This window comes from Copadichromis virginalis, linkage group LG7, assembly GCF_057382275.1.
Source record: "Copadichromis virginalis isolate Kocher_CV1m ecotype Utaka linkage group LG7, C_Virginalis_male_GT1.1, whole genome shotgun sequence".
NCBI lineage: Eukaryota > Metazoa > Chordata > Actinopteri > Cichliformes > Cichlidae > Copadichromis > Copadichromis virginalis.
Genome location: NC_140624.1, coordinates 62,920,015 through 62,941,739, shown reverse-complemented (window position 1 = coordinate 62,941,739; position 21,725 = coordinate 62,920,015). Strand labels below are relative to the sequence as shown.

At 38.7% G+C, this 21,725-nt stretch overlaps 1 protein-coding gene across 4 annotated transcripts in view; it reads left to right on the top strand.

Annotated features, from left to right (window-relative positions):
- mctp1b (multiple C2 domains, transmembrane 1b) overlaps positions 1-21,725 on the top strand; it is a 40,998-nt gene that overhangs the window by 14,898 nt on the left and 4,375 nt on the right. The window contains exons 2-21 of one of the 4 annotated variants that reach the window (XM_085464666.1): positions 1,386-1,500; positions 1,594-1,736; positions 1,840-1,919; positions 3,750-3,873; positions 6,279-6,320; positions 10,253-10,291; positions 11,658-11,822; positions 11,916-12,046; positions 13,665-13,851; positions 13,941-14,034; positions 14,147-14,249; positions 16,877-16,979; positions 17,768-17,869; positions 18,111-18,185; positions 19,338-19,457; positions 19,549-19,659; positions 19,742-19,795; positions 20,366-20,475; positions 20,623-20,732; positions 21,421-21,518. In XM_085464666.1, coding sequence (XP_085320792.1) covers positions 1,386-1,500; positions 1,594-1,736; positions 1,840-1,919; positions 3,750-3,873; positions 6,279-6,320; positions 10,253-10,291; positions 11,658-11,822; positions 11,916-12,046; positions 13,665-13,851; positions 13,941-14,034; positions 14,147-14,249; positions 16,877-16,979; positions 17,768-17,869; positions 18,111-18,185; positions 19,338-19,457; positions 19,549-19,659; positions 19,742-19,795; positions 20,366-20,475; positions 20,623-20,732; positions 21,421-21,518 — 2,106 coding nt within the window. Of the gene's footprint in view, positions 1-1,385; positions 1,501-1,593; positions 1,737-1,839; positions 1,920-3,749; positions 3,874-6,278; positions 6,321-10,252; positions 10,292-11,654; positions 11,823-11,915; positions 12,047-13,664; positions 13,852-13,940; positions 14,035-14,146; positions 14,250-16,876; positions 16,980-17,767; positions 17,870-18,110; positions 18,186-19,337; positions 19,458-19,548; positions 19,660-19,741; positions 19,796-20,365; positions 20,476-20,622; positions 20,733-21,420; positions 21,519-21,725 lie in introns of all 4 variants that reach the window. The other 3 variants (XM_085464665.1, XM_085464664.1, XM_085464662.1) reach the window with 3 other exon arrangements.

Here is a 21,725-nt window from a genome sequence, read left to right as displayed (position 1 = left end):
AGTGAGTCCACTGTAAGGAGCTCATATATAATATCATATTGTAGAAATATTGATCAGAGCATCTCTCTGAGTGGAAGTGCTTGTGTTGACAGGATGCTGCTCTCCCAGCAGAGTAGTTGTGTTACATTTGCAGTGATGGATGCAGATTGATGTTTCATTGTCAGTGATTGCTTACATACATGTTTTCAATGAAGTGTCTTAGCTTTAATATTGCATGGAAATAATTCCAGCAATTAAAAATAAGATGAGTTATACCACCTGTATGGTGTTTTAAGAACACCTAAGAATTAAATGACTCACTGCACATTACATTACATTATCTAATGCGTAAAGTTTTACTGACAGTGGTGAACCCATGGTTGTATTGTGTGTCTCTGTAGTTGTTTTGTGCCTTTCAGTTGTGGATTAGTGACTGAACTCAATAAGCGAATCGTTGCAGGCAGATGCAAACTGGTGGAAGACACAAACATGAGACTGGGTCAGTCTTTAGCATCATTTTAATCATTTATCAGTGCAGGAGCTGGAAAGATGAGGCTTTCTGATGCTGAGAAACTCTTTAATCTTTTACTTCCTGTTTTGATCTTTTCAATGGCTTTACCAGCATTAAGGAAGGGTTTTGTTTTAGTGATGCATAGTGATACCATAACAAAACTGCAGCATGTCACGACACACAGCCAATGCAGGGACCACAAATGAGGTTTATATATCTGTCATTTAGTGTCTCTTTGTATGTAAGTTTTTATAGTCATTTATTGTCTCTAGTTGTGTCGTTCTTATATTAATCTCCCTGATCACAGACTCTGAAACATGTCCCACTGACCCATGGACTGAGCTCCATCTGTGGTCTTTGTAAATATCCATGTATAGTTGATTTTGGCGTGGCAGAGTGCAGATGTCTGTGACAGTTCCACTTTCAATATGTGTAGAAATGTTCAATGAAGTTAAACGGTCCTGTCTCGCAGAAACTGTATAACAGGTATTAAAGCAGCGTTAGGCCACTCGTGCCCATGCTGTTACTTATATTCTGTTTCTGCATTGCCACAGAGGTGATCATATTGCAACCGCAATGAAAGTTTTAGGAAATGGAAAAAAATTTGCACCTCAGCACTGTGATCAGATAGGAGGAAGGTTCTTTCATGTAATTTCCTGTTAGTAATCACCCCTGGGACAAGATACCAAGCTGAATTAGACACTTTGGTCAGAGGAAGTGTGTAAGCTTAGATGTAGATAGCTACCATGAGTTAGTGAAACTACACTTCAGTGACAGGCTGGAAGAGACTTCTCATAAAAAATGTTGGTGAGTTTAAAGTCAGGATGTGGCTGAGAGGGCTTTTGTAGAGAAGCAGTTTATTGCATGTATTTAATGCATTCATTTGTGCTAACAGGGAATGGGTACTTCATGTCCTTCGGGGTTTTCTTCTGACCAAGCTCGGTCGGGGATGTACAAGCTGGAGATCGAGCTGAAAAGAGGACACAACCTGGCTGTCCGAGACAGAGGAGGTGCAGTGACATCTGTAGTTAATTGCATTTTTCAGCTCTTGCTTTTATGCATGTGTGATAGCTTTATTTGTCTATTTTTATTCGTCGATGTAGGAACAAGTGATCCATATGTCAAGTTCAAGCTTGCTGGCAAAGAGGTTTTTAGGAGCAAAATCATCCATAAAAACCTCAACCCAGTGTGGGATGAGAAGACGACCTTAATCATTGACAGTCTGAATGAACCTCTGTATGTCAAGGTAAAGACTTAGAACTAACACACACACACACACATACACAGCTTTTCCATATAAATTCTTAATGAACATTGGTCAGTGGAGATTGTTTATTTCTCTTCTGCAGGTGTTTGACTATGACTTCGGCCTTCAGGATGACTTCATGGGTTCTGCTTTTCTTTACCTGGAGTCTCTAGAGCAGCAGAGGTATGTCAGATATTAGTGCCAACATTGTGTTCTGAAAAACAAGAACAAAATAATAAAGAAATATTTTAATAATTCTTTGCATGTTTCACGAAATGAAAAAAGACACAGAATAAACACAGATAAAATGTTGTTGTATGTATGTTTTTATTGGTGTGAAAAAACGTTTTCTCCCTTCCTGATTTCCTTTTTTTGTATGTTTTCCACACTTAAATGTTTCAGATCATTGAAGAAATATTAGACAGAGATAGCAGAAGTAAACAAAAAATGCAGTTTCTAAATGGAGGTGCTTAATATTAAGGTGGAAAAAAGTACAAACGTACATGGCCCAGAGTGAAAAAGTGATTAACCCCTAAACCTAATAACTGGTTGTGCAGAGTTGTTGTGATTCAGCCACAGGGTTTTCAAGCATGAACCGCCTTTTTAAGGTCATGCTACAGCATCTCAACTGGATTCAGGTCAGTACTTTGATTAGGCCACCCAAAAATCTTCATTTTGTTTTTCTTAAGCGATTCAGACGTGGACTTGCTGGTCTGTTTTAGATCATTGTCCTTCTGCAGAACCCAAGTGTGCTTCAGCTTGAGGTCACAAACAGATGGCCGGGTTCAAACTGTGGTCATAAATATTTTGTACTTGTAAATCAGACTGCGTAGTTGTGAACTGAGTTATATAACCTTGTAAACCAAAATATCTGAAAATGTTATGTTTGTGCATTCATAGATAACATTTTTTTTGTCTGTTTGTAAAAAATATTTACAGAAGTTACACATTTTTTTCAAGGTCTGGTTACAGATACAAAGCAAAAAACTACATATTTTGGTGACAACAATTTGAGCCCATGTGGATATTTTTCTTCAGGATGTTTTGGTAGACAGCAGACTTCGTGGTTCCATTTATCATGTACCATGCAAGTCTTCCAGGTTCTGAGGCAGGAAAGCGGCCCCAGACCATCACACTACCACCACCATATTTTACTGTTGGTACGATGTTCCTTTTCTGAAATGCTGTTACTTTTTACAATAGATGTAATGGGACACACACCTTCCAAAAAGTTCAGCTTTTATCTCGTCAGTCCACAGAGTATTTGTACAAAGGTCTTGGGGATCAAGGCTTTTGAAGATCTTTTTTTAGGCTTTTTTTAGGCAGGTCCTATTCGAGCTGAACTTTCCAAAAGATGTGATACATCACAGTTAATTTATGTTATAATAGGAAGGGGCAATGACTTTTTCATGAAGGGGCATGTAGGATTGTTTTTTTTCCCTCTTAATAATAAACACCTTGATTTACAAACTGCATTTTGTGTTTGCTTGTGTTATCTTTGTCTAATATTTTAATTTGTTTGACGATCTAAAACATTTATGTGTCTTTTTTCCCCCTGAATTTATAAACAGGAAATTAGAGGTCATCCAGGTCTTTATGTCTTTACGCCATTCAAACAGTTTAACTAACCGGTGTGTGTTATCTGGCCTTAATGGAAAGATAAGGTTGGGTGTCATCTGCATAGCAATGAAAAAGTATGCCTTCTGATGATGCTGCGCAAGTGAAGCATGTATAATGTAAACAGAATTGGTCCTAGCACTGAACCCTGTGGAACTCCATAATTAACCTTGGTGTGTGTGAAGAGGACTCTCCATTTACATGAACAATTTGGAGTCTATTTGATAGGTATGATTTGTAGTTACATAGACAGGTACGTTTAATACCGAATGAATTAGGTTGCACCTAATTACTGAACCTAATCATCGTGTAGTGACACTGGCCTTATAAAAAAAAAGCATGCCAGAAAGCAGAGCAGAAAACACACCTGCACATATTCATGACTGTGTGTTCCAGGACGATACCTGTGACTTTAGTGCTGAAGGACCCTCAGTATCCTGATCAGGACCTCGGTACTCTGGAGCTGGCCGTCAACCTGACACCTAAAGACAGTCCCATCGAGGAACGCCGAGACTCAACAGTATGTATGAAGATTATGTCAGCTGATATTTCTCTCACTTGATCTTTTTTTTAAAATCTTATTTTAATTTGACCTGCTTTAGTTAAATAAATGTCAAAAACACCACAACTGATACACTGACATGAGTTAATGCAGTCAGAACGTAGGGGCAGGTTGAAAGGAAATCATTTTTACATGTCAGCTGTGAAATTTGGTTGACATGGTAAAGAGCTTAAACACTCCCGCGTGCACACAGACACACACACACATACACACACACACACACACACACACAGAAAATGTTCTGTTAGAGGAAGTCTGTTAGTGTGAAAAAGTATTAAATGAAAAGTGTTTTATGTAGAAAAACATTCCACTGTTTCTCCTCCTTTCTTGCACTGATGGATAAGCTGAATTGTTGAGGTAGAGCAATTTTTTTTATATAAAGCTGCATCTAATCATGATGTTATATGAAGATCAATTTAACTAATATTCTTCTAATATCTTTGGCTTATGAATGGCCTAAAGTAACATCCTTGTATTTCTTGTTTTTCAGTTATTCCATTTTCCCATTATGATATCAAATTGTATCACTTGCCTGCAACCCTGATTTTATTTTACTTGTATTGTTGATTTTGCATTCTTAGTTTATTTTTTAAAGTTAGTTTTAGTAAATTTTTAGTAAACATACCATTCTGTGGCATGTGCAGATGCTCTTCGGCTGTTGCTGCATCTTGCACAGAGGAAAACTTCTTATGCAAAAGACCAACTTTCAGAGCGTAGCATATGCTGCTTCCTATGCATGGAATTTCCAACTATGCATCCAACTACTTATCCCACCAACAGTAACTGTCTGTAATCACCTCACAGATGTAACATTATCTAGAGCTACTTTAAGTACCACTGATATTTATTTAGTCTTTTTCTCCATTTGGTCTTTCTCATTTAACTTAAGTAATTACTTCCTCCAAACCATCTAAGTGTCTTTTAGACCCCATTCCTACAAGACTGTTCAAAGAAGTCCCACAGTTAATTAATGCTTCAATCTTAAATATGATCAACTTATCTCTAATAATTGGCTATGTACCACAGGCCTTCAAGCTGGCAGTTGTTAAACCTTTACTTTAAAAGCCATCTCTAGACCCAGCAGTCTTAGCTTATTATAGGCCAGCCTTCATCTCCAACCTTCCTTTCATTTCAAAAATTCTTGAAAGAGTAGTTGTAAAACAGTTATCAGATCATCTGCAGAGGAATGGCTTATTTGAAGAGTATCAGTCAGTTTTCAGAGCTCATCACAGCACAGAAACAGCTTTAGTGAAGGTTATAAATGATCTTCTTATGGCGTCTGACAGTGAACTCATCTCTGTGCTTGTCCTGCTAGACCTTAGTGTTCTATACAGTTGGCCATAATATTTTATTATTTTATTAGCCCTGCAGTGGTTTGTATCATATCTGTCTAATAGACTCCAATTTGTTCATCTCCTTGGTGAGTCCACTTCACACACTAAGGTTATGGAGTTCCACAGGGTTCCATGTTAGGACCAGTTCTGTTTACATTTTACATGCTTCCCTTAGGCAGTATAATCAGAAGGCATAGCATACATTTTCATTGCTATGCAATGACACCCAACTTTATCTATCTATGAAGCCAGATAACGCACACCAATTTGAAACTGCAGGAATGTCTTAAAGACATAAAGACCTGGAAGCAAGATTGAAGTAGAAAATTAGAGGTCTAATTTCCTGCTTCTAAATTCAGATAAAACTGAGGTCATTGTACTCGGCTCTGAAAATCTTAGAAATATGGTATCTAACCAGATTCTTACTCTGGTTGGCATCACCTTGACCTCCAGTAACGCTGTGAGGAACCTTGAAGTTATTATTGACCAGAATATGTCCTTCAATGCACATATTAAACAAATATGTAGAACTGCTTTCTTCCATTTGCACAATCTCTAAAATTAGAAATATGCTGTCTCAGAGTAACGCTTTCTTTCACAGCAAGTCTTTTGTCCTGTCTTCCTTCTCTCACCCCAACTGTTTGCGGCAAATGGTCGCCCCTCACTGAGCCTGGTTCTGCTGGAGATCTCTTCCTGTTAAAAGGGAGTTCTTCCTTCCCACTGTCGCCAAAGTGCTTGCTCATAGGAGGCCATATGATTGTTGGGTTTTTCTCTGTATGTTATTGTAGGGTCTACCTTACAATATAAGCACCTTTAGGCGACTGTTATTGTGATTTTGCATTGTATAAATAAAATTGAATTGAAAAATTGGCATACAGTAGCTTACTAATAATTATGTTATTATTAATAAACCCAAAACATTTAGTTACTTTCCAGGTTTGCACATGTATAGGAAAAAAATCAACTTTGAAGTTGATTTTAGTTTTGTTGTCCTTCAGTAAAGATGGGTCTCTATGTTTCCTGCTGCAGATGGAGGTTAAGAAGTATGGACTAAAACATTATGTGCATAAAGTAAGTGTAGTGGTGATCAGGCTCTTAGTGCTTTTCCATAGTTTCACCTTGATTGACCCTTTCCTAGGTCACCTCTAGTTGAGTAGCTGCTTTGAGTCACGATAGAGAGCACAATGCAGTAGAGTCATCTGTCAGACTTGTATAGGCTAGTAATAACTTTTGTGCAGTCAGTTTGTCTTTGTAGCTTTCGATGTTTACTTTCAGGTTTCTCAAAGCATTTTCTCAATTTTTTTATCTTCATCTTTTGGCTTCATGTTTTCTCAGCACCCCTTATGAATAAAATAAAATCAGCATGAATTATAAACACTGTTACTATATTTTCCTGCACCAGTGATCAAAAGGCTAAGATGAAATTCTTCCTGGGTCTTTACATAAACGTTATTTTGAAGCAAACTTTTAATCTCAAATTGCAAATGGGTAGCATCTTTTCTGATATATCTGCTGGCTGTTAAATTTCAACATTTTTAACACCACAAACATATGGTTGTTTCACTTGGGATTATAGAGAACAAATATCTTAGTTCCTAATCCGACTTTATGGATGAGTCTTTGCAGGCTGATTGGCTCTCGCAATAATCAGAAAACTGACTATAGTAAGGCAAATATGTGGAGCCTCATCAAAGTAGGCTTTGCAAATTTCTGCTTTAAAGCTTTAGTACTTGGTGGCAAAACCTTTGATGGCAATCACAGATGTCAGACATATCTTGTAGGTCAAGTTTTGCACACATTTTGTCCCATTCCTCTTTGCAGATCCTCTCCAAGTCATTAATGTTTCATGGCTGATGTTTGGCAACTCAAACCTTCAGCTCTCTCCACAGATTTTCTATGGGATTAAGGCCTGGAGACTGACTAGGCCACTCCAAGACCTTAATATGCTTCTTCTTGAGCCAATCCATGTTGGCTTGCCCATGTGTTTTGGATCATTGTCATGCTGGAATACCCACCCATGACACATTTTTAATACCCTGGCTGAGGGAAGAAGGTTGTCACCCAACATGTGACGGAACATGGGCCCATCCATACTCCCTTTGATGCAGTGCACTTGTCCTCTCCCCTTGGCAGAAAAACTCCCGAAGCATGATGTTTTCAACTTCATGTTTGACGGTGACGACGGTGTTCTTGGAGTCGTAGGCAGCAATTCATCCTCCTTCAAACACGGCAAGTTGAGCTGATGCTAAATAGCTCAATTTTGGTCTCATCTGACCACAACACTTTCACGGGTGGCTGTAGCTCAGGTGGCAGAGCAGGTCAGCCACTAATCACTGGATTACTGGATGTAGTGTAAAGCGCTTTGGGGTCCTTAGGGATTGAGTAAAGTGCTATACAAATGCAGGCCATTTACCATTTACCCAGTCCTCCTCTGAATCATTGAGATGTTCAGTAGCAGCTTCAAATGGTGCCCTTGCGGGCTGTGCAGGATTTCAGTCCTTCACAGCATACTGTGTTACCAACTGTTGGTAACTATGGTCCCAGCTGCTTTGAGATCATTGACAAGTTCCTCCTGAGTAGTTCTGGGCTGGTTCCACACTGTTCTCATTATCATTGAAACTCCAGACCGAGGGAGATTGGCAGTTATTTTATGATTCTTCCATTTGTGAATAATCACACCAATTGTTTTCACCTTCTCACCCAGCTGCTTGGCGATGGTCTTGTAGCCCATTCCAGCCTTGTGTAGGTCCACTATCTTGACGCTAACATCCTTGGAAAACTCTTTGGTCTTGGCCGTGGTGCAGAGTTTGGAATCTGGATAGATTGATTGCTTCTATGGACAGCTGTCTTTTATACAGGTAACAAGTTGAGGCTCCCAATATCAGCTCATTACCTCTATAAAATACACCTGGGAGCCAGAAATCTTGCTGATTGATAGGGAGGCCTTAAATACTTATTTCCTTCATGAAAATGCAAATTAATTTATAACTTTTTGGAAATGAATTTTTCTGGATTTTTTTGTTATTGTTCTGTCTCTCACTGTTCAAATAAACCTACCATTGAAATTATAGACTGACCTTTCATTGTTAGTGGGCAAACATATTAGATTAAAATTAATACTAATAATTAAGAAATAAGAATAAGAATAATATTAAGAAAATGTATTTTATTAATAAAATTAATAAAATAAAATAAAAGCACAGCATAAACTCTGAGGCAGCTTTCTTCAGAAAGGAGCCTTCAGAAAGCCATAGTTTTCCAGGCTTCTTGAAGGACATTTAAGGCGTTTCTTTTTTATATATTTCTGCCTTTTCTTCTGTTTTCTATATGGATCATTCCATACTACTTCAATACTGCTTAGGTTCAGACTCTGGGGAGACCAGTGCATGAGTAATAGTGTACCACTGTGTGTCTTTTTTCCCCATCCAGGTAAACTCTCACTGTGTTGGCAGTGTGTTTTAGTTAATTACTGTGCTGAAAAAAAAAGTGTTGCTGATTAGATGCTTTCCAGGTAGTATTGTGTCTGATGGATCAAAATTCATCAATATTTACAAGATCCCCAAAATCTGGGTGAAGTTCAACCCCAAACCCCAACATCTAGCATTTCCATAGATTCAATTAAAGAACAAAGAAGAAAGTTTGTGAAAATGTAGCCAAAATCAGTGAAAAACTTTGAAAGACCTCCAGAAAGCTGTAGAACAGAGATCATTGCAAACAAAATGTAACAAATTAAAGGGAGGTATTTTTGCACAGTTCGGTTGCTAGAGTTACATATCAGCATCCCCATCTAGGCTTGTCTTTCCGCTCAGCAGCCAGCTCAGTTTTTATTCATGAAAATTCCCTTAAATGTTTCAAAAATGTGGTGACATTGCCCCACAATGTTTCACAATGAATGGATTCCGTATTATGTAAAAAGCAAAAGTTTAACTTTGTGAAACGTTGTCCACAGCACTAGTTGACTCTTGCTGCAATCGGGTCGGCCGTGTGAGATGCGAGTGCCCATTTCTGTATTACATTAGGTGGAGCTGTCTTGACATTCATCTTTATATATTACTTGTGTTTCAGAAAAGCAGTGTATAATATGATTATAACACGATAATAACATATTGTTTTCTCTTTCTGTACTGACTTCCTAACATTGCTATACTGTCCAACTCTGCAAACAAAACCTTGCCCTATAATACTTGATATGAAATGAATCAAGTTGCTCAACTTGACAGGGCTAACCTTTAACATAATCCAATACAAAGAAGTGTAGTAGGATGGCTTTGGAGAGAACTCTTTAAACAGCTGCATACAGCAGACATAGACTGCACTGTATTGAATAAACTCAGTAATTCTATTTATTTTGGTCTGCTTAGCTGTGATTATAGTTTCTGCTCAGTTAAATGGAGCTGCATGAAGAGATGGTTTCCAACTGTATCCTCAGCTCTGAGATATTAAAAACAGCACATCTTGTTCATGTTTAATTCAACACATAAATTCATAATAGGCCAAGTCTGAATTTGTTCTCCAGCTGCAGCCAGAGATACAGATACAGAGAAACAGCAGTAAAAAGAGAGTTGGAGGGAGACGGAGAGAAAGGAAGACAACAAACAACAACAGACAGAAAACCATGACACTCAAATCAAAGCTTGGACAGGTCAAAGTCTCATTGGCTCTAATTGGCACACTGCTGAGGCTGAGATAATGAATGCTCAGTTCTGGTGAAGATCTTTTTTTTTGGTAGACTCTTTTTTTGGTGCCTTATTTATAAAGCTTAATTGAAGCAGGACACCTCCCCTTAGTTTTATTTCCCATTTAGTTAACAGAACCCCATCCTACAGCTTCCCCTAGTGGCTTAAACACAATGGTACCCTATTTAAATGAAAGAGGTTTTGGCTGTTTTCATATTATTTAATAAAAATGCAGACACACTTTGCAGCCCTTTAGTTACAGCTATCCATTCAACTTTTCCACCCTGCATAAGTCAGTAGAAATAATCCATTTTTATGTATATTCAGACTATGCTGCTCAGGAGGTCCTGGAAACGATCCACTAAGGTAAATAATCACCATGCCCATCATCATCATCATCATCATCTGTGCATGCAGTAACAGCTTTCCTTAAACTGTCCTTACAGCTTTATGCTTATCACTCTGCTCTTCACTTTATTGTGTCTTTACCTTGACAGCCTTGTTACCATCTTGTGTCAGAGATTTTTTTCCCCTACTGAGTTCATATTTTTATCACGAGAGATATTTTGCTCTTGCTGCTGTCATTTCCACCCACTATCTGCCACCAGGGCTCTGTTCTTCATCCATGTTAACATGGTGTTATCAGGCCAAGCTAATTCTCTTCCTTACTTCTTCAAATAAAAGTTGGATGATTTACTAATCTTTAATCATGTCCCCAATAAATGCTCTGTCTCCTGTTTGAATAAACTTTACTAATCAAAGATGCCCATAAAAGGAGCAAACAAAGAAAAGTTGAAGAATGTGAAGAGACTTGTGAGCAGGAAGAGTGGAAAGGCAGTTTGTACAGATGGCATACCGGCGTAGGCAATGTCTAGACATTGTACAGTAACTGCCTCCTATGAGGTTTATGAGAGGAATCGAATAACTTTCAGTTCAAATGATCGTATTATTTTACATTATTTAGCCATATTTCTATATTATATATAGAAATAAGGAGGACAATATTATTTTCCCAAGATCAAGGAAATGCAAACCCCTTTGGCATCATCTACCATTTAAAAGGTTGGTGGATTTTGTGTGAAAGCAATACAAAGTGCTTATGTAGATAAAAGGCCTGTATGAATGTGTGTTCTTGATTGGTGGAATGGGATTTGTAATAGAAAGTGCTTTAACTGCTCAAATTCAGTAGAAAGGTGTTACTAGAAGTACCTGACATGAGTATGTCCAGCAGTTTGTCCTCCTGACATAAACAAAAGGATCTGCTCAGAGAAAACATTTCTGCATTTCTCTATTGGGTTTGAACTCAGCTGAGTAAACTTGTGTAGTAAAGACATAAAAAGCACATGTGCTGAACACAAAATTTTATTTTGCTACTGCAGCACTAAAATATTCTAATTGTGCAATAAAATGTTCATAAAGTGAATTAAAAAACAGAGTCAGTTTTCAAGAAATTCACTTTATGGATCCTTTATGTATGGCCTGATAACATAAAAAATCTTAAATAAATATCTATTTTTCTCCAATCCCAAGGCTGTTGGACTTTATCGACTTATCTACTTTACCTCTATTCTGGCAGTTTTTTTAATTTTTGTATTTACCTTAGAGCAACATGATTCGAGGTTTGATTGATCATCATCTTTTAGAGCAGGAACAACAGAGCCCTGCATTGTGTTCTTGTTGTTACTATGTGGCAAATAAAGTTGTGTATGTGTGTGTGTGTGTGGCCCAGCAGCAGCAGTCTATACGTCTGTCAGAGCTACATCGAAAAGCCCAGCTCTGGCGAGGGATAGTCAGCATCGCACTAATCGAGGGTCGAAACCTCATGCCCATGGATCCCAACGGTCTGAGTGACCCATATGTCAAGTTCAGACTCGGGCCCCAGAAATACAAGAGCAAGGTACAGCATGTGCAACTAAGGTCATACTTTCATGTTTGAAGCCCAGCTCTTTCAAATGAGGAGATGTGTCAGTATTTGTGTGTGTGTGTCTAGACAGTGCCAAAGACCCTGAGCCCACAGTGGAGGGAGCAGTTTGACCTGCATCTGTATGAAGAGACAGGTGGGGTGCTAGAGATCACGGTGTGGGACAAAGACACTGGAAGAAGGGACGATTTCATTGGGCGGTCAGTCTCTACTTATGTTTGGGTGATTTCTGTGTGAATTCAACTTTATTTATATAGCGTTATCAAAGTAAATACCCTATATTATTGCAGACAGAAACCTAACAAGCCAACAGTCCCCTAGGAGAAAACAGATGGCAAAAGTGATGGAGAAAAAACTGTCTTTTAATAGGTGTTAGTGAGGTGGCATTAGTTAGGTGGTGTTTAATGTTCTGTCTGTGTTCTCATTCTTGGACACAAGCTTCAGAAATGTGTGCTATTATTTTATTGGGAGAAAGGATTTTGATTTCTAATTCATGTTGAACATTTGACATTTCACAAATGCTAGTGTTTAAGTGTAATGTAATTTCTCTCAGTTTGAAAGTGGATTTTATTTTACCCATGTGTCAGTGCTTAACACATGGATCCTGGAATGCCTAGAACTATTCAAGATCAACAGGACCCTAAGAGCATTCAACGAGGATGTGGTGAACAATACTAGAGTTCAACTTCAAACCAAACCAAGTCACCATCAAGTGTGGGATTTACCAAGAAGATGCTCTGTCCCCACTGCTGTTCTGCATAGGCCTAAACCCTCTCAGCCAGAACATCAGCAAGCCTAACTATGGATACTGCTACAGAAAAGAGGAGTCATTAGTCACCTCCTCTACATGGATGACATCAAGCTGTATCACAGGAACGAACGAGATACTGATACTGGAAGCTCAAAGGCAAATGGGAACCATGAAGAGACTGCTAGGAAAAACTCAACCACCAAACACCTCCAGAGAGTAAGGCAAGTCCTGAGGAGTCAGCTGAATCGGTAGGACAAGATCCAGACAATCAGCACTTACGCCCGCCAGTCATCAGATACCCTGCTGGGTTAATAAGGCCGCCAAAGGAGGAGAGGGAAACCACTGACATCAAGACAAGGAAGCTCCTTACCATGCATGAAGGGTTTCACCCCAAGTCCAGCAGATAAAACAGCAAAAATCCATGAATACATCAGGATGATGGCCACAAATGATCATGTGCTTAGTGAATACCTCAGGTATCAGAAACCTGAGAAAGAACAGGAAAAGAGAAAGAACCATCATGAAAGGATAGGCCCCTGCCTGCATGTACCACTGACAGACAGAAGAAGAGGCTGATATCAAGAAATCCTACCAGAGGTCAAAGCAGGACACGCCTCCTAGGGTGGTTGAGAATGTCCGAGCTTTCAGATGCAGATGGTGATGGCTAACCAACTGGACATGGTTGTGGTGGAGAATCAGATAAGGAAGATACATGTAACTATACCAAGTGAGAGCAACATCAGGCATAGGAACATTACAATGTTGAGAAATACCAAGGGGTGAAGGAAGTGGTCAGTGACAGTGGTACCTGTGCTGATCGGAGCACTCGGGGGCAATGCCCCCCAATCTGTCTGTTTGTCTGTCTGTGTGTTGATAGATAGATAGATAGATAGATAGATAGATAGATAGATAGATAGATAGATAGATAGATAGATAGATAGATAGATAGATAGATAGATAGATAGATAGATAGATAGATAGATAGCAACAGTTTTTGGTTCAAACTTCATTTTTACTTAAATGTTCAGCTCATTAGCTTGGTGTGTTTTGTTTTGAATGTGGTTCAGCTGCCAGTTGGACCTCTCCACTCTTGCTAAGGAGCAGACGCATCACCTGGAGCTGCCACTAGAGGAGTCTCAAGGCTTTGTTGTGCTGCTGGTCACACTAACCGCTTCGGCTGCTGTCTCTATCACCGACCTCTCTGTGACCCCGCTAGATGACCCACAGGAGCGTAGAGAGATACTCCAACGATATGTAAGCAGCACACTGAGGGCAACTCAGATGAAATAACTACACCATCTTAACACACATATTACACTGTTGTGCTCAATTTTCTTGTGCAGGGTGTGACGAAGTCATTCTTTAACTTAAAAGATGTGGGCATAGTACAGGTGAAGGTGATGAGAGCAGAAGGTCTCATGGTTGCAGATGTAACCGGTAAATGAAAAAATGACTCTGATTTCTTGCCTTTGCTTGCTCATAATACTTTGCATTATTCTTCATTCTTACTGTGATTCATCCATTATCATTATCTTGATTGGTCGCTCAGGTAAAAGTGACCCTTTCTGTGTGCTGGAGCTGAACAATGACAGGCTGCAGACACACACCGTTTACAAGAACCTCAATCCAGAGTGGAACAAAGTCTTCACCTTGTGAGTTGACATTTATCAGTGAAAACCAGGAAAAAAGCAAACCATTTCCTTTGTTTCAACTCCTTGTATTAAAAATATATATGCATGAAAATTGCCACTTTGCTGTATTTTATTGGTTATGGTTTTCTAGTAACTGTTCTGTGTGTTGCTACTAAATTAGGTAGTAGAAGAACCTGGACCTTTAGCTGTTACTGAAGCCTTAGTGACTTCACGGCAATTTTGTGACTTCATGAATCTTTGCTCAGTGCAGATAAGCTGTTAACAAATCAAGCTCATTAAAAAGCAGGTGACACAGATGATGATTATTGAGTTGGATGCTTTTTGTGATACATATATAGCCTTCTTGGCTGTCAGAGGAAAAAGTTTATGGATGAGTAGAATGAGGAGGGGTGGGTTTAAAAAATCGACTCAAATCGATTTTAATTTGAAGAATGTGATTTTTAAATATGAATGTAATTTTGCCAGTAAAGCCAGAATCTCAGGTTAAAGCTCAGGAAATCATTTCAACAACCACCAAACAGCTAAAACAGCAAATGATTAAAGAGCCAGTAAGCAGATTCAGCACAAAGATGGAAACACAAAGTGTGAATCCCCATGTTAATATGGTGGCACGTACACAGACACACCATAGCGTGCTGAAAGAGGCATCTCACAGATTCTGATGCTGCAGGTTTCGTCACTCCCACCCAATTCACTGAACCAGCAGCAAAAGAAGGTCAAAACTGCGCTTCACAAAAAAAATTGTCGTGAATTTACCAGTTTACCATAAAAAATCTCTATTTTCTGCATTATTCGCTTGTTTATTACGCACCAGTTTCCCGTTGTGTTCAGTGCTGTCGGCCCCAGTTTTGTTTTTTTCCCTTTTTTAAAAAAATGACCTCCAATAAGAAAGCCTAATTTCTGCTGTTTAATACCAAAGAAATGTAAACTTTTACAAATCATGCCAAACTACAAAATGCTAGGCTGTGTCTCTAATAAAACCTCTGTAACTTGTAACCAGCATCAGGTAATGTTCATATATTAATTCATGGTTTTTCTCTGTTTTTGATTGTTAAGGTTCAAAATTGTGTCTCGTCCTCAAATGCTCTTTCTCAATTCACCTGTTGCACTTCTGAGCTTTCACTAGACCAGAGGCTCACTGAGACTATGTGTATGTCTTCTACTAAATAAATGTTTTAACCAAGAACCTCTACTTAAAAGCTTAATATAAAATGATCTGATATATAAGTGTTTTGTAAGCATGTATTGCAATTCCTTCTATGGCTCCAAGTCACTTGCACAATAGATTGTCCGAACATCGCGCCGAACAAAGCTTCCGACCCCCAATTAATTGACCGAGCTCCAACTCTTTAATAAGCACAGATATGCATTGTGTATAAAATAGTCATAACTGCTTAAGGCCTTCTTAAAGCTGTCTGTTACATTGTTAAAGCCTCGTCTTAGCCTGCTGCTCAAAATAACTTCCTGCTTCTGCAACTCTCTGCAAGCCTGTTTCCTGTCAGCCTGTGACTTTTTAGCCTTTCTGAAAGACACACACTGTTCAACCCCTGAATGCAATATAAACTCCAGATTATATTATTAATGCAATGGTAATGATGACAATTATTTAACAATAGCAGTAAAATAATTTCCCTGCTCCACATGATCTACTGCAGAATATTTTTAACGGGGTTATCTGCTATAACAAGCCAGGCCAGGAAAATCTCCTTTATGTTTTTGTGTTTTATCCTCAGTTACTTCGACACAAAGGCATCTACTGTGATGCTTACGCCTCTGTGGAAGTCTCATAAGTGTCAGCTTTGTTTTTATACATAGATATAAAATATGGATATGTGCTGATAAATAATCAAATTATAATATTTTTGACTGTCTGAGTCAAAACTGAATCTAACTGAATTGAATCGCATTGGCCATCAGTTATAGAAATCAGAGCCGATACCCAGCCCTAAGAATGAGTATCTCTGTATGAGCTTCTCCACGAGCGATGTATGAAGTAGAGCCAAACCGACTGGTGATTTCTGAGGTGGATGCCAATAGAAGTGGAACTAGCGCTGCTTTTGAAAGCCTCCTGTAGCCAATCAGAAACAAAACAAAATCTGATTTTCAGTCAGACACATCAATCAACAGGATGTCAGCCATTTCCTCTGGCCTTGTTGTCTTTCATTCTGACAGAGCTCTTAGATAACTTTTTGTTTTAGCGTACTCACAGTTGACATCAGGATCAAAGCTGTGGTACACAGCATTATATTAAGGGTGAAGGATGGGTTTATTAATTTCAAGAAAAGTTATAGTGTTCATAGATAGTTTTTCTTAAGCTGCAGGGGATGCCACTTCCCAAATATTGAATACATTTCCACATATGAACTGTTCCGTCTTTCTCTTCCCCATCTACATGCCAAATATCCTTGGGCAAGATACTAACCCCAAGATGCTGTCTGATGCATCTGTCTCTATATGAATGTGTGTGAATGATAGAAAGCACTTACATAGTAAGAGCATAGAAAAAAGTGCGTGTATGAATGGGTGAATGAGCCAAGTTGTATAAAGGGCTTTGAGTGCTGAGTTAGAGTAGAAAAGCACTATATAAGAACCAGTCCATTTACCATACTTTTCCCCTTTTTCCTCAGTAATGTCAAAGACATTCACTCTGTGTTGGAGGTGACAGTGTTTGATGAAGACAGAGACAGGAGTGCAGACTTCCTGGGAAAAGTGGCAATTCCATTATTGAATGTGAGTGTAATAAAAGTATATGAAAGACACACGATGTGTATGTGTGTAAAGTGCTAACATGTTTGGTTGTTGAGTTGCATCCAGCTGTATGGGTGTAATGAACAGACACTAGGCAAATTGTGCAAACGATTCAGACAAAGAAAATATTGGAATTTCTCCAAATCTATAGCACACAGTTCTTAGAGTGGTAGCACCACATAGCAAGCCATATTATGTGTTTGATCATTTCATTAAAGGGGTTAAGAAGCCATCAACACAGAAACTCTGAGACTTAGAGAACAGCAATAAGCTACAGCTGGCTGAGTTGGCACAAGTACCAACGTTACGATGCTCCTATCTTTAAGATATAAAACAAACCCAGACAGGCTTTGAAAAGAAAAAGAGTTCATTCTTGTAGTAGCTATTTTGCGGATGTTTAGTATACTAAACTTATTCAGAAACTCAAATGATCAAAATGTCATGTGTGTAGCTGGACTGTTATTATTGCTTGTAGTACCTTGAATAGCAGCATGAAAACTGAAAGCTTACAAGGTGCTTAAAAAAACAGAGAATGCCCATTAGATTGGTCTTACATGCATCCACTGAGCATGTAAAAGTCTTTTTGAATCACAGAGAATCAGTTCAGTTTCAATTCACTTTTATTTATATAGCACCAAATCACAACAAAAGTCGCTTTAAGGCGCTTTGTATTGTAAGGTAAAGCGACTACATTAATACAGACAAACCCCCACAATCGATAACCAGTTAAAGTAACTAAAGCCAAACCCAATTATGTTTTTGTGTTTTAGGTTCGTAATGGCGAGCAGAAGGGATACCTGTTGAAAAATAAGGAGCTGACAGCACCGACCAAAGGGTGCATCTACCTAGAGATTGATGTCATCTACAACGCTGTGAGAGTCACGCTGTGCTGTGAATGCTCATTTTAGAACTAAGCAAAGCAAGACTTTAGGCTGGCTTTTGTTGTGGTTTTACATAGTTCTTCAGGACATTTATGTCAAGAAGGTTTTTGGCTTCTAAATGTAATCAATAAAAATGTAAAACCTCTACAATACGTACATCCACTTTTTACAAACTCCTGGACCAGATAGAAAATGTTATGCCAGACCGTATTGTGTGTTTCTCTTTTTTAAGGTTAAAGCTGCTTTGAGGACTGTGGTTCCTGCAGAACAGAAATATATTGAAGAAGAACCAAAAGTCTCCAAGCAAGTATGTATCAGTATTTCCTGCTGATGTTTTTTCAAACCGGTGACAAAACTTATCATTCTTCTATAACTTGAGACTAAAAAACAACCAGCCAGTACAATACAAATATGAGTAAAGGTTCTGAAAAGGGTCATAGATTTCAAGATTTCTGGTGTTAAGAGGAAAACTTTCCAAAGTGCCAAGGGATCTGTCATTTTCCCAATGTTTAGGTTAGTTTGGGTTGGGGGGGAAGGATGTAGAAATGAACAAGGTTCAAGAGATGTTGAGTGAGGAGGAGAGAGACTTTGTTGTGATCTTGTGTCTTTGTGATACTTTAGTGGGAGCCAGTCTAGATACAGGACTTCATATGTGAGTGTTTGTGAACCATGACTGCAGAGTCACTGGGACTGTCAGGACTTCCAGTAGAAAGGACAATGTGAAAGGAAAGTGAAGGCCAACTATGTGCTAAAAGTATATATTTGTATCTATATCAGAATCAGAATACTTTAATAATGCCTAAGGAAATTGTGTAATATATAATATATTTGTACATTTTTTTAATTATCCTAATCAGCTGCATATTTCTTTGAATCTGAATATGCTATTTTTAATAGCTGTACAGTATTTTTTTATGTTGTAAATTTGCTCCGTACAGTCTCTTGTTTCTTGTTTTTTTTTTAAATTAATCTTTGTGTGATTTTGCGTGCTCCGTCTGCCTGTCTCTTTGCTGAATTTCTGAATTTCCCCAATGAGGGACAATAACGCATATTTCTTTTCTATTCTATATTGTTATGTTGGTCACAAGAGCACTCCAGGATGATGCTCAGAGTGTGGACCATTGTTGGTAACCATAGACGTAGCCTTTAACTAGACGAACTAGAAGAGGTAAATCTAATTCTGAAGCATTGCCACAACCAGGAGCTCTATATTGTTGGTGTTTACATCCTAAGGACATTTAATAAGTGAAGAGGGATCAAGGGGGTTGCTAGGCAGAGCGTTTGGTAGTTATATAGAGCTGCTAATCGTCTGCACAGAAGAGGAAGTTAAGCCATGGTTGAGGATTATCTGTGACAGTATGTAAATGATGAACACGAGTGGTCCAAGCATACATCCTCGGGGGAACAGCTTAGGTCATGTAACAACTGAAATGTTTAGAAACATCTTTGTGTCTTTCAGTTGCTCCAGCAGAACTTCAACAGAGTCAAGCGCTGCATTATGGTGCTGATTAGCTGGGGAAGTTTCATCAACAGCTGCTTTGAATGGGAGTCTGCACAGAGAAGCATTGTCTCCTTTGTGGTATGAAAGGCACTAATGCACACACACACATCCCTGTACACATGACCGATGAATGATCTACTGAGTGTCATGTTGTTTTGCTTTCTATTAGCTGTTTGTGGTGGTGGTGTGGAATTTTGAGCTCTACATGCTGCCACTAGCCTTGCTGCTTCTACTTGTGTGGAACTACTTCTTCTGCTCCAGCAGGGATGGAGCTGATGTGGTGAGAAAACAAGTAAAACGCAGGCCTTCTATAAGCGCTCCTCTTTCAGACAACGTTATAATCGCTTCATTTTCTGTTGTAGTCCATGGATGGCATGTTTGAATGGGAAGTTGATGAAGATGATAAAGAGGAAAAGGTAATGATGTTTTAAAACTATAAACATTAATATGTAATATTAACCAAGAGACTTCTTAATAGAGGAACACAGGTGTTTGGCTTATCCCAGATTGCCTTTTAGGCCTTCAAAGATAAAAATGTGTTTCTGCCTATCTGCATGCTCAGTATTACATTATATAATATTAGTTTCCTAAAAAATATGAAGGCAAATATGCAAAAGTAGCATCTGGCATTCTTGTGACCATTAACCTCGTAATAATAATAATAGCTCTTTGTTAGAAATTTATGTAGTACAAGTGTTTCAAACATTTAAGAAAAAGTTTTTTTGTGTACAGTCTTACAAAGTTCAAGTCCTTAAAGAGTTTAAGGTCTTTAGGGCTTTTATTTTGAAGGTTTAGATGCTGCTGACTGACATTTTAGAAAGAACAACTAGCTAGCTGTCTCAGGTTCCTCAAAACCAAGATAAGGCTTCCAAAGTCAAGATGTGTTTTCCTACACAAACACACGGAAAGATTACTTCACAATCACCATCTGGACAGTCATGCCTATGATGCCTATGTATTCATGATGTTTCTCCTGTCCCTGTCAGGACTCAGAGCCCAAAGGCTTTATGGATAAACTGTACGCCATTCAGGACGTGTTTATCAGTGTTCAGAATGCTCTGGATGAGGTGGCGTCCTTTGGAGAGAGAGTGAAGAAGTATGTTTTCTGGGTTAACAAGTTTCCTCTCTGATTCCTTTTTGCAGCTGTTTGTTGTGAAGCTGTTAGGTGTGACTTGTGATTTTTCACATACATCCAGTTGAATGTTTTTTTTTAATGAGCTCTTTTGTCCTTTTCTACCCGCAGCACTTTTAACTGGACCGTGCCTTTTCTAAGCTGGTTGGCAATCACTGCCTTGTGTTTGGCCACATTTCTTCTCTACCTCATACCTTTACGATACCTCGTGCTTGCATGGGGTGAGTCTTGATTTCACAACACACAGACGACTACACACACAGACAAAAAAATGTTACGCTATGTTGGTGTAGAGCTGGTGCACGAGAAAGGGAGTTTCAGTTACATTTTTGTGAGGCTCCAGATCGTTTACCTCAAAATTATGAAATGTGGTCCTGGCTTTAGGGGGATGAGGTCTCTGCCCTTCTAGATGTTTAATGAAATACTTAGTGCTCATATTTTATTTTTATTTTTTAAGGTTGTGGGTAAACTTGTAACTAATCTAATGGGAATCCAATTAGATAAACATCCACCTGTTTCTATCTTCTGGGCTCTATGTTCTAAATGATTTATGCTCACCATGTTGGTTTTTGGACCATATTTGTGAGAGTAGAGTTAGCTTTTAAAGCAAGCAGTTTCCTGGAAGAGAAACCTGCTACTTATTGCCAGGTAACACAGTAATAGAATAAAAACTATATTAGTTATGGCATTCTTTAAAATACCAGGCTGCAACCATCTTAATTCATAGTGCAAATGAGCATTTTTACATGGGACTTTATCAAAGCAACTTGATTTGATGGTTACCAAAAAGATCTTGTAGATCTTGCCTTAGTGTTGTTGTATTTATATCATGTAATGAACCATGGTGACTCAGTCTCAGCTTGGACTGCTTGGTCTCTGCTAGTCCTCAAACAGTTGTTTTTTCTGCAGGTGTGAATAAGTTCACCAAGAAACTTCGTGATCCATACATGATCGACAACAACGAGCTTCTTGACTTCCTTTCCAGAGTCCCCTCTGATGTTCAAGTGGTGGGTAATTTTGTAATCCATGAAGAATGCATGTAAATAGAGGTACATCGTATGTAGGAGAACTTCAGAACAGGATGTTTCACAAAACGAATCCTCAGGCTACAGCGGCTGTCATTCACGAGGCATTCACGCCTCAGTCCCTGAGTTCTCAGTCAGTGTACTGCATGGACACAGTTAATACTGGAAATGTTTCCTTTTCAACATATT